Source organism: Cucumis melo, chromosome 1 (genome assembly GCF_025177605.1).
Source record: "Cucumis melo cultivar AY chromosome 1, USDA_Cmelo_AY_1.0, whole genome shotgun sequence".
Lineage (NCBI taxonomy): Eukaryota > Viridiplantae > Streptophyta > Magnoliopsida > Cucurbitales > Cucurbitaceae > Cucumis > Cucumis melo.
Window position 1 is genome coordinate 6,296,512 of NC_066857.1, and position 12,592 is coordinate 6,309,103.

General features: G+C 35.0%; 1 protein-coding gene across 1 annotated transcript; it reads right to left on the bottom strand.

The window, feature by feature from the left end:
* Positions 1-5,271: 5,271 nt before the first annotated feature.
* LOC127149842 (CO(2)-response secreted protease-like) lies at positions 5,272-7,488 on the bottom strand. Its single transcript, XM_051086038.1, has 6 exons — positions 7,304-7,488; positions 7,121-7,221; positions 6,659-6,904; positions 6,406-6,520; positions 6,072-6,282; positions 5,272-5,965 (listed from the first exon to the last, which is right to left on the bottom strand). Exons 1-6 carry the CDS (start codon positions 7,400-7,402, stop codon positions 5,391-5,393), a joined length of 1,347 nt encoding a protein of 448 aa, XP_050941995.1. The 5' UTR covers positions 7,403-7,488; the 3' UTR covers positions 5,272-5,390.
* Positions 7,489-12,592: the final 5,104 nt, after the last annotated feature.

The window sequence follows — 12,592 nt, forward strand, 5'->3', positions numbered from 1 at the left end:
TTTGTTTAAAATAAAAGAAAAATGAATAAAACAATAATACCCCTTTTCCAAAGTTTTTCAATAACGTTTAATTAAGTTTACTTTAGTACCTATTTTATAAAGAGTAAAACTTGGGTACTGCATTCATGCATCCCTTCCACGTGGCCCATTTTTATGGTCTCATGAATTTACTTTTTTATTTAAATTCTCCTTCCTTCGTTCTTCTCCGCTTTCTCTTTATTTTTTTTCTTCTTCTTCTTCTTCTTCTTCTTTCATTCTCCTTTTCTTATTTTCACTTATTTTTCCTTTCTCATCATTCTTTGCTTCTTTTTTCTTCATGTTTCTCTCTTATCTTTTCTAATCTCCATTTCCATATAGCCTCTTTTCTTCACCATTATTATTTTGTCTATTTTTCATGCATGTGCCTATCAATCATTTTCTACTTTTATATCCTTTATTTAACATCTCTTCTTCAACGTAAACTTGCAAATCTAAAGGACCATGGACTCTTGTCCGAGATTAGTAAAATATTTGATGGCTTTAAAATTGTTATGGAGAAAAAGAGGAACAACCTTGGAAGTGAGCTCGAGATTTGGGCAACACAAAAAGTAGAAAATCAAAGAGTTCAACAAAAAAAGAAAGTTGGAGATTGCAATTGACATTTGGAGAAAAAAAAAATAGGAGATGAACAAAGGAATGGAATCTTTTTTAACACTCTATTTTTAAAAAATAATAACAAAAATAGGGTATGTGGGAAAAAATGTTAAAAATAAAGTAGCGAAGTCATGTATCAGGTACACAACTTTGCTAACTTGTAGATCGGATACACGTCTACAAGCTGAAATGTGACTAGAGTCGTGGACCTAATCCCCAACTTGTAAGTTTGTAACTGGAATCGTGTATCCAGTACACGACTCCTTTCATGTGCACCCATTTGTCCGGCATGCAAGGTCTCGTATACTGGGTGCTCACTTTTAAAACCTAGCTCGAGTCTTCTCTACTTTTCCTCTTATTTTGTCTTCCTTTATCATTTGTCTCCTATCTTCCATTTCCCTTCTGCCTTCCTTCAATCTTCATGAAATAATTCCATCCTTCATAAAAATTTAGCAATCTTTCCATCCTTCATGAAAAATCAGCAACCAAGAGTCTCCCTCACATTCAGCCTTCATGAAAAAAGTGTCTCTCCCCTCCCATTTTGCCTTCCGATTTTGTCGTCACAAGGTATATTTTCCTTATATGATTTTATTATCTAACTAAATCATAGATAAGGTACACGATTTTGTTATAAAAATAGTTTAATTTAGGTTTATTATTTGATGTTAGTAAAAATTATTTGATTGTTTTGTAAAATTATTTGAATATAGGTTTGTTGTTTGGCTTTAGTTATATAATTTGATTTTGTTGTAAAAATTATTTGATTTTGCTGTAAAGATTATTTGAATTTAGGTTTGTAATTTGATTTTAGAAAAAATATTTGATTTTAGATATGTTATTTGATTTAGGGAGAATTATTTAATTTAGGGTATGTTATTTTAATTTTGATTTTAGGTATATTGAAGGAGTAATTTGAATTGTGATTTTAGGGAAATTATTTTCTTTAGGGAGTTATTTGAATTTTTATTTTAGGGAAAAATATTTTAGGGAAATTATTTGATTTTAGAAAAACTATTTAATTTTAGGTAATTGATTTAGGAAGAATTTTGATTTTGGGTTTGTTATTTGAATTTTGATTTGAAATTATTGGATTTGAGGTATCTTATAAAATTAAACAAAAAAAACAATTCTTTGAAAAACAATTTGATCTGAGGTACTTTGAATTTTGAGGATTCAGGATATTTTAAATGTTACTATACGTGGGATGTTGTTTAACATGATGGGTTCACGAATAAAGAGAGTGGGTAATTTACAATATCATGTTTGAATATAACCTATTTTAAGTGTTTAATTTTATGCTTTTGAACTTTTGTTTCATAAATTGGACGTGTAATATTTTGAATTAATCAATTTTATGTAGTTGAACATTCATTTTTCATGTTATTACTACAATACATCTATGTTATTAATGAATTTCTTTTTTACAATAGCTTGCACAATGGAACCTGGTCCAATTGATCCTACCCAGCTATATTTACAATTGTCTCATTGCTCACGTTTTGTATGAGATACCTCCTCCACAGTTGTTTTGAGTTGTTAGAGGAGAGAGGCAGCATCCCAACGCACGATCCCCTTCGATCAGCGGATTATGCCATATTTAAAACCTGTTGGATTTCTTGGGATTTTCTAGATAGATTCATGCAATTGGATTGGCACTTGATTGTACCGGTGGATGGTGAGCCTGTTATAAGATTGTTAACGTATAACTGGAAGCAAGTCTGAAGATTTCTAGGGAGTTCTACCGCTTGACATGAAAGGTCAACGGTTAAGTCTTCCCTGGTGGCAAAACAGTTCACAGAATTGCCACCAGATGTTGATGTTGTGGGCGTTCAAAGATACGCTCACGTATACATTATGCAACTCATTTGAGTCTTTATGTTTGCCAAAAAAATCAAATACTCTAGTCCACTGTATGTTTCTTCCACTTTTAAACGATTTCGACTAGGCTGGTACATACTCTTGAAGCGTTGCATGCCTTGTATGACTGTATAAGGAATTATGTCAAGCCAGTAATGCACAATTTTTAGAAATAACTGGCCCATTAACTTTATTGCAAGTATGGGCATATGATAGATTCCTTATTGTGGTACCACAAGTAGCACTACATGCTTCAGTTGGTCGACCTTTGAGTTTCAGACATTATTTTATCTATATATTATTCTTTTAATAAAATTTGCACTATCTATAACTTATTATTAATTTTTTTCACACATTAGATGGAGTGGTGTTCTACCTGCATCAAAACAGTCAGCAAATATGTTGTTGACATATCGACAGATATTTGATCGACTGATACACTCTTAGGTAATAAAATATTATACGAATGTTGTCTAGGTATGTTTTTTGCTATCTACTTATGTTTGTTTTTTTTAATAGATTAATTGGACACCATATACGTCCGACATTGTGACATTGCTTCCTGATCAATGTCATAACAACCAAGTGGTGCGGGCTTACGTGGGTCTTATGATTTGCTTTCATATCATTGAGAAGCATCAATCAGATCGTGGTTACGACAGTTTGGTATGCTGCAAATGCCACAAACATGATCAAGATTGGCGTAGGAGTCATGCGAAGCATATCACAATGTGGCATTCGCGAAATGATTTTCGTGCACATGAAGTAGCGACACACGAGCCAATAATATCAAATAACTATTTTCCCTGATACTCATCAATTACGAGACACTTTATCACACCTAATGTTGCTTACTATTATTACATGGTAAGAATTTTAATCTGATTTGTTTTATAAATTTAATACATGCACATTATTTAATTATATTATTTGTAATCATTCATAATAATTTTGTGCAAGACATACATGCTTACTTCATGGAAAATAATTTACAAGATTTGAGTTCAATGTGCGATCAAACCTTGGAAAATATAAAACAAATTATTTAGCAAACCAGACGACTCAATGTTGCCGACACAGATCAAAAACGCATTCGATATAGACGACGAAAAGGCGATGATGTCATAGAGGGAAATCAAGAATATGCTTAGTACATAAATTTGATGTTTGTATAAATTTTTAATTCTTATAAATTTCAATTTTAAATGTAGAATTATATGAAAATGCATTTTTATTTACACCAAAACCATGGCCATAAGGTAAAAAACAACACTTCAAAGCTTTAAGGAAAAACTTGCCTAAAAATATACAATTTTTTTAACTTAAAAATCCGATAACAAATCTCATATAATCACTAGAAGAAATATGACTTTTGGTGTCGGTTGAAAAAAATGAAAATGAATGTTTAATGTCAGTTTTTAAAATGCGGATGTTTAATGTCGGTTTAAAACCGACATCAAAGAGGAAGGATTAATGTCGGTTTAAAACCGACATTAAAGCTACTTTTTATTCTTATTATTTTTATTTAATTAATATTTCCCTTTTACACTAGGGTTTTAATGCTTTTTCCTTTAACCCATTAGCAGCCGCCTTCATCCCTTCCCTCTATCCCTCTCGTCTCCCCTTCTTGCATCTAATCCTCGTCCATCTTTCATCTCCTCTTCTTCCCTTTCTTCAATCTCCACCGTCGCAAAGTTCCAACTCCCTTCTCTCCGCCTTTGATACCTCTCTCACATAATTCCATCAGACGATGACGGCTATAACCTCAAGTGCAACTTGTTTGTTCGTCCAATTCCTAAGCTTACATAGAAGAAGGCGAAGAAGAGATGGCTGCGATGGTGAGGGCGAGCTCCGGCTTGCAATATCCCGATCGGTTCTACGCCGCGGCTTCTTATGCCGGTTTTGATGGATCACCGAAATTGTCTTCAAAGGCCCTCAGGTCTAAGTTCTCTGATGAGGCCGCTTTGTTACTCTATGGCTTGTATCAGCAGGTACTACCACGTGTTCTTACACCTGTGACTTACCGGTGCTATTTCAGTTTGGTTGAGGTTTGAGATTGGTGCATTTTTTGTGTGACTTTGGTCGCGTTTTCCCTTTCGATTTGTGTAATGGTGGAGGCATAATGTGTTTTCTGAGGGTGTTATTTGCTTCAAGCGTATTTTCATTTTTGATTTAGTCTTTTGTACGAATTGTGGTGACCATTCTCAGTGTTCGGTCCTTGCACTGGATGAATCGGCATTAGATGTGGATCAGGTTGACAACCTAATCAAGTTTTGTCCAACAAAGGAAGAAATGGAATTACTAAAGGTGCTTCTTTCCTTCTGTGCAACTGCTTACTTTCAGTGGCCTGAATCATATTGCATTTCCTTTAATTTGCACTAATTCTTTGTGGTCGGCTTTAACGTGTGCCTTAATTTTGTTTGAAACCTTCTCTGACATTGAATTTTTTGCTTTTACATTCAGGGTTACAATGGGGATAAGGACAACATTATCATGGTATTATACCCCAGGTAAGTGCCACATTATCAGTGAAGTTGAAATTCATTTGTTAGTTGTTACTATGTCCATTTGCTTGTATATCTCTTCTACTCACAATCACTATTAGCCAAAAATGGGAGTCTTAGACACAGTCTTGTTTAAGATCAATTAATCACTCAGCCCCATCTGCTCTTCCACCATACTTTCTTCGTTTCTCCTGAATCCTAATGTTTCTATTCAGTGTCTTTAGCCCTCAATTTAGTTTTGATGATTTTTTTTAAAGATGAAGGGTGTTCAATCAGGTTAGACATCTAAAACACCAACTACATTTATTCAGAAAGTACCATAGTCCAAACTGAAACAGATGACTAGAGAATTACAACTTTTGACCTTGCAATGTGTTCACTGTTTTATAAGTAATCTTATGGCTCACTACTCTCACTAGTGACGACAAATAGACTTCGGACTCGATGTTTTCCATTGGTCCAAGTGATTGAACCAAAGACTCTTTCCTTCAGTGTGGATGCAGTTGGGGTGAAAACCACTTGATAACTCTGCTTCTCATTGTTCTTTGCAAATTTCAATTTCTCTGGAATCACTTTGACCTCTACTTCCTCAGGTGCGTCTACACTGACTGTGTAAACTGTTTCACCATTGCCACCAACATTTGTAACTGTTCTGATTACTTTCTTACTTTCCTTGCCTTTCAATTCTGATACTGCTATTGTTGGGTAGTTCATGTTGGATATGTAGTCTGTAGTTGAATTCTTGGGGCAATCAAATCCATCAGGAACAGTAGTTGTGATGCTTTTAATGGTGGTTAGATTATAACCTCGGCCGCAAAGGTATAGTAAGTAGTCTGTTGTACTAGTTTCGTAGACTAGTCCTGGTTGTAATGCTCCATTGGTTGATATTTCTCCTGCCCCATAATCATAAGGTGTGGCTACTGATCCCGTATCCAAAGTCATAGGCGATCCCAAGTTATTCGTTTGGATTGCTGTAAATTTTTTTGAGAAAGAATTGGTCATTAGTAAACATGTTCAGGTCAACAAGAAAAGGAAAGAAGAATTTTTTTTTTCCATTCTAAGGTTAATATTCCTTGCCTGTTGTCATGATGGCTGATTTGATTGCTGAGGGACTCCATGTGGGGTTTTGAGATTTTACAGAGGCCACTACGCCAGAGACATGGGGGCAGGACATTGAAGTTCCTGAGATCACATTGAAGAGTGGTGACTTTGTTGCTTGTGGAGTTGAACTTGAATCATTTCCAAGCCAGGCTGCAAGAATGTTCACTCCTGGTGCTGATATGTCCGGCTGCATCACAATAACTCTCAAATTCAGGCGTGGAACAATAAATTTTCTTCATGAAGGTTAAAATTTTCAAGTTAAAATATAATAATCTTTCCCCTCGTCCTTCCTGTAGAAGCTGCCTTTTACCTTAATTATGTTTAATACTGCGGGATTAGGCCCTCTGGATGAAAAATATGTTATAGCAGGTGCTGGCTTATAGTTTATTATGGTCTCAGTGGGGAGAATTGTAGCAACTGGTTTCCTTCAGAAAATTTCAAACTCAATTAGCCATTTGAGATCGTGAAGTTCAAGCTAGTAAAGAAGATATGGAATTGAAGCTCACTTCACATCCGAGCTTTCTATCTAGATTGATTAAACAGAGGATTATTTTAACTTTTACCTGCTTGAGTTAACATAGGAGAGGATCTCAGGACCGTCCTTTTTGCTAATAACTGTCATGGGAGTAGTAAACTTCTCTGCAACTAATTTTGAGTCGTCATCAATTAAAACTACCCCAACCCCTTGAAGACTCTTCACTGTTTCCGCCTGACTTTGCCAATCCGAACCACCTCCTTCGACACTGCTTTCGCAAATAACTATCTTTCCCTTCACTTGAGCTTCATCCATGGAATCTTCAGAACAAATCCTAATTTAATTAAATTGAGAAGTAACAGTTAGCGTAAATACTTTAAATCTAAGTCTTCCTCACCAAGACTCTGAAGGCGATAAATTATTAATTCACATAGATAGCACACTTTAATATGTATTTATTAAATACATCTGACAATAACAACTGGAGAACTCATCAGAAAGCTTTGCAAGAAATCTTAATAAATTACTCAGCATGTCATTTCTTATATACCTTGCACTGTCTTCACTGGCACTCGCTTTCTTGGCTGACTTGCCTTGTATTAGAGGGTATACAGGGGACTTTTGAAGATCAGAGAAATTTATACCTTCGCCCTGCATTATAATTTTTTTATTTGAAATAATTTATTGTGGTTTTAGCTGTTTTCATTGCAGTTGCCGAAGGATTCCGAATTACCTTGATCACTTTTTTGTTGCCCAACACAACATCAGACTCAAAATCCCTATCAATGGTGGAGGCAGCCACTGTTAGAATCCACGGCGCGTCGTTCACCATCGTTCCCGAACTGGGACCGTCGTTCACCACTGTTAGAATCCACGGCGCGTCGTTCACCACTGTTAATTGGAGCAGGGGCTGCAGAAGGAGCTATTGATGCAGCAAACATATTAAAACCTGCCCTTGCAAGGGGTGAACTGCAGGTATTCTCGAGACAAAATAATTCACATAGAAAAGTCCAAAACAACTAAGAGGTTATGATTGTGGGAAGCTATTGCATAAAGAACTTCCACTTTAGGTTACAGAAAGAAAAAAATAATGTATGGCAACCTAACAATTTTCTGTGATAAGAAACCGAACACTCCCAACAAAATAAAGCCAAAACAATTTAGAGTCCTGGCAGTGTAAAATACTGAAATTCTTGTAAGTAAATGGATAGTAGTTGAAGACATCATCTTTCTTCCTATGGATTTGTGTAGATTTAATGCTTAATTTCTCTGGTTATTGAATTAGTTAGTTTGTAAGAGGAATAGGTCGATATTCTGAATTCTCCAACAGTTTCTTTAATTTAGGTTAGTTCTTGACGTCAAATGATTTCGTGATATGTTTTCTATTGAAAGCTTTGATCTGAAAAGTAAGTTACAATATATATGTGTGTGTGATATGTTAGAATAAGTCACAACAGTATATGCTAAGCTTTTATCTGGCAGCCATTGGCAAAGAAACTTGGGATAAAAGTGGTGCCAACTTTCAAAATTCTAAAGGATAAGAAGGTCGTTAAAGAAGTAACTGGAGCAAAGTTCGATGATTTGGTTCATGCCATTGATACCGTAAAATCCACCTGAAAACTCTCCTCTCTTCTCTTCTTTGAAAATTTAAATAATATGATGCAAGGAAGAGTGTTCAGGGCAGTTATTTAAATAATATGATGCAAGGAATCGACCATGGAAAATGATTCTGTATATAAAAATGTTTGGGAGATAGACATTTGAATGTGTACAATGACAGTTTCTACATATTCCAAAAATTATTTTGATATATACTTTTCTTTATGAGTGGGTTTGAATGTTTTTGTAATTGGGTTTGGGTATGTTTATGGTTTTCTTCTAGTGATAGAACTGCTTACTACTATGCTAAACATGTTTGTTTGTAATAATGGAGATGATAGAAATCAAAAGTTATCAGATTAAATGGTTTATTTTGATATTGCTTGTAGAATGATTGAAGTCATCAGATTGAAAGCTAAGCGATTGTGTAGATAGCCAAGCGATCGTTGAAGGTTGAAGACTGAGAAGGCGTTTAGAATTTCTTATTTAAGTCTTGCATTAGGATCTTGTTTCATGTACCATTGTAGAATGTATATATAAACACAATATTAAGTTTTCATTTTGTGTATACAAATTTAAAAGATAAATATTATAGTTTCTAAAATAATATTAATTTTATTAATTTGTTGGAGCGAGAAAAAAATATTTATCTATATGGATTCAATGTTGGTTTATAAAAAATGGACAATAATAACAATTAAATAAATATAAATTTCTAAAAATGGACAAAAACAAGCCTTTAATGTCGGTTTTAAACTGACATTATTGGCCTCTTTAATGTCGGTTTTAAAACGACATCATAGTCTAGTCGACATTAAAGGGCTTCAATAACACTATCAAAATGTCGGTTTAAAACCGACATTAAAGCCCAACCGACATTAAAGGGCTTCAATAACACTATCAAAGATGTCGGTTGAAAACTGACATTAAAGGCCTTTAATGTCGTTTTTAAACCGACATTAAAGGCCTTTAATAACGCTCGCAAAGATGTCGGTTGTCAAGTGACATTAAAGCCCTTTAATGTCGGTTTTAAACCGACATTAAAGGTCAGATTTCTTGTAGTGAATTCACTGATTCGAAGTTTCATGACACATCCCTCAACTATGCATTAAGTTGTCATTATGGTTTCAGAATTTAGACCATACAAATCTTTCTAATTAATTACTTTAAATTGTCATTATAGTTTCAAAAGTAAGTAATGCAAGCGAATTAGGTGGAGAGAGAATTTTAAATGTTTGTGTTAAAAAGAAAAATGTGTGGAGAAAATTTCTAATACACTTAAACATAGAAATTGAAGTTCGTTGTAAATGATCATAATATTTGAAAATGCACTTCCAGCAAAGAAAATGGGCTAAGCTCAAGAACTTTTGGTGTTTGTAAAAAAAATGCAAATGACAATGCCCCAAACTCAGTTTTTTTATTTTGGGGTAAAAAGTAGTCCTTCAACGGTTTCTTTGTTTTATATTGGTCATAAGATTTTCAAGCTTAGAAACTCAAACTTTGATGACTTCAGTCTACATTCTTGACATGGTCCCTTACACATTTTCCCAAAGTATAGGTCGAGAAGTGAGCTCGTTGGAGGGTGAACTAAAATGCAATCTAAAACGATCGAAAAGATGGTCAATGCTTCCAAAAAATGGCGAACGTTTGTCTGATGTCAAAAATCACTGAAAATGCACTTTCAGCAAATAAAATGGGCTAAGTTGAAAAACTTCTGGTGTTCGTCCCAACTAAATGCGAATGACAAAGCCCCGGACTAAGTTTTTTTTATTTTAGGGTAAAAAGTGGTCATTCAACGGTTTGTTTATTTTGTATTGACCATAAGTCTTTCCAACTTATGGACTCGAACTCCAATGACTTCAGTTTACATTCCTAGCATGGTCTCTTACACATTTTCTTAAAATAAAGGTCGAGAAGCGAGCTCGTTGGAGGGAGAATTAAGGTGCTATCCAAAACAATCGAAAAGATGGACAATGCTTTCAAAAAGTGGAAAATGTTTGTTCGATGTGAAAAACCACTAAAAATGGATTTCCAGCAAAGAAAATGGGCTAAGTTCAAGAACTTCTGGTGTTCGTCCAAAAAAATGTGAACGAATATGCCCCGAACTAAGTTTTTTATTTTTGGGTATAAAGTGGTCCTTCAACGGCTTGTTTGTTTTGTATTAGTCATAAGTCTTTCCAGCTTAGGGACTCCAAAGACTTCAGTCTACATTCCTGACATGGTCCATTACACATTTTCTCAAAGTATAATTCTGGAAGTAAGTTCGTTGGAAGGTGAACTAAAGTGTAACCTAAAACAATGGAAAAGATTGCAAATGCTTCCAAAAAGTGGCGAACGTTTGTCTGGTTTAAAAAACATTGAAAATGCACTTATAGCAAATAAAATGGACTAATATTAAGAACTTCTAGTGTTCGTCCCAAAAAAAAAATGCGAACGACAATGGCCGGGACTCAATTTATTTATCTTGGGGTAAAAAGTGGCCATTCAACAGTTTGTTTGTTTTGTATTGGTCATAAGTCTTTCCAGCTTAGGGACTCAAACTCCGAAGACTTCAGTCTACATTCCTAGCATGGTCTCTTACACATTTTTGCAAAATATAGGTCGAAAAGCGAGCTCGTTGGAGGGAGAATTAAGGTGCTATCCAAAATGATCGAAAAGTTGGTCAAAGCTTCCAAAAAGATGGGCTAAGTTCTTGAACTTCTGGTGTTCGTCCCAAAAAAATACGAACGACAATGCCCTGGACTAAGTTTCTTATTTTGGGGTAAAAAGTGGTTCTTCAGTGTTTTGTTTGTTTTGTATTGGTTATAAGTCTTTCAAGCTTAGGGACTCAAACTATGAAGACTTCAAGCTACATTTTTGGCATGGTCTCTTACATATTTTTCCAAAGTATAGGTAGGGAAGCGAACTTGTTGGAGGGAGAATTAAGGTGCAATCGAAAACGATCGAAAAGATTGTCAATGCTTTCAAAAAGTGGCGAACGTTTGTCTGTGTCAAAAACCACTAAAAATGAATTTTCAGCAAAGAAAATGGGTTATGTTATGAACTTCTTGTGTTAGTTCCAAAAAATGCGAACGACAATGCCCGTACTAAGTTTCTTATTTTGGTGTAAAAAGAGGTCCTTCGATGGTTTCTTTGTTTTGTATTGGTCATAAGTTTTTTGAGCTTAGGGACTCAAACTCCAAAGACTTCAACCTACATTCCTAGCATGGTTCCTTACACATTTTCCCAAAAGTATTGGTTGGGAAGCGAGCTCGTTGTAGGGAGAACTAAGGTATGACCCAAAACGATTGAAAAGATGGCCAATGCTTCCAAAAAGTGAGGAACGATTGTCTGATATCAAAAACCATTGAAAATGAACTTCCAGCAAAGAAAATGGACTAAATTTAAGAACTTATGGTGTTCGTCCCAAAAAAATACGAACGACAATGCCCTTAACTAAGTTTTTTATTTTGGTATAAAAAGTGGTCCTTCAACGACTTCTTTCGTTTGTATTGGCCAACTCTTTCTAGCTTAAGGACTCAAACTCTAAAGACTTCAGTCTACATTCCTTGCATGGTCCCTTAAACAATTTTCTAAAGTATATATCGGAAAGCGAGCTCGTTGAAGGGTGAACTAAGGTGCAACCGAAAACGATCGAAAAGATGACCAATGCTTCCAAAGAGTGGCGAACGTTTGTCTAGTGTCAAAAACCACTGAAAATGCACTTCTAGCAAAGAAAATGGACTAAGTTAAAGAACTTTTGGTAGTTGTCCCAAAAAATGCAAATGACAATACCCCGAACTTAGTTTTTATTTATTTATGGGTAAAAGGTGGTCCTTCAATGATTTCTTTATTTTGTATTGGTAATAAGTTTTTCAAGCTTAAGGACTCAAACTCCAAAGACTTCAATCTACATTCCTAGCATGGACCTTAACATATTTTCCCAAAAGTATAGATCGAGAAGCGAACTCGTTGGAAGGATAATTAAGGTACAACCCAAAACAGACGAAATGATGGTCAATGCTTTCAAAAAGTGGGGAACGTTTATTCTGTGTCAAAAACCATTGAAAATGCACTTGTAGAAAAAATGGGCTAAGTTCAAAAACTTATGGTGTTCGTTCCAAAAAATGCAAACAATAATGCCCCGGACTAAGTTTTTTTATTTTGGAATAAAAAGTGGTCCTTCAACGGTTTCTTTTTCTTGTATTGGCCAAGTTTTTCTTGCTTAGGGACAAAAACTCCGAAGACTTCAATGTATATTCCTGGCATGCTCCCTTACACATTTTCCCAAAGTAAACGTCGAGAAGCTAGCTCGTTGGAGAGTGAACTAAGGTACAACCGAAAACGATCGAAAAGATGTTAGTGCTTCCTAAAAGTGGCGAATGTTTGTCCGGTGTTCCTCCCGAACATGAATCCTCATTTCTTTTTCTGAAATTCAAATCAC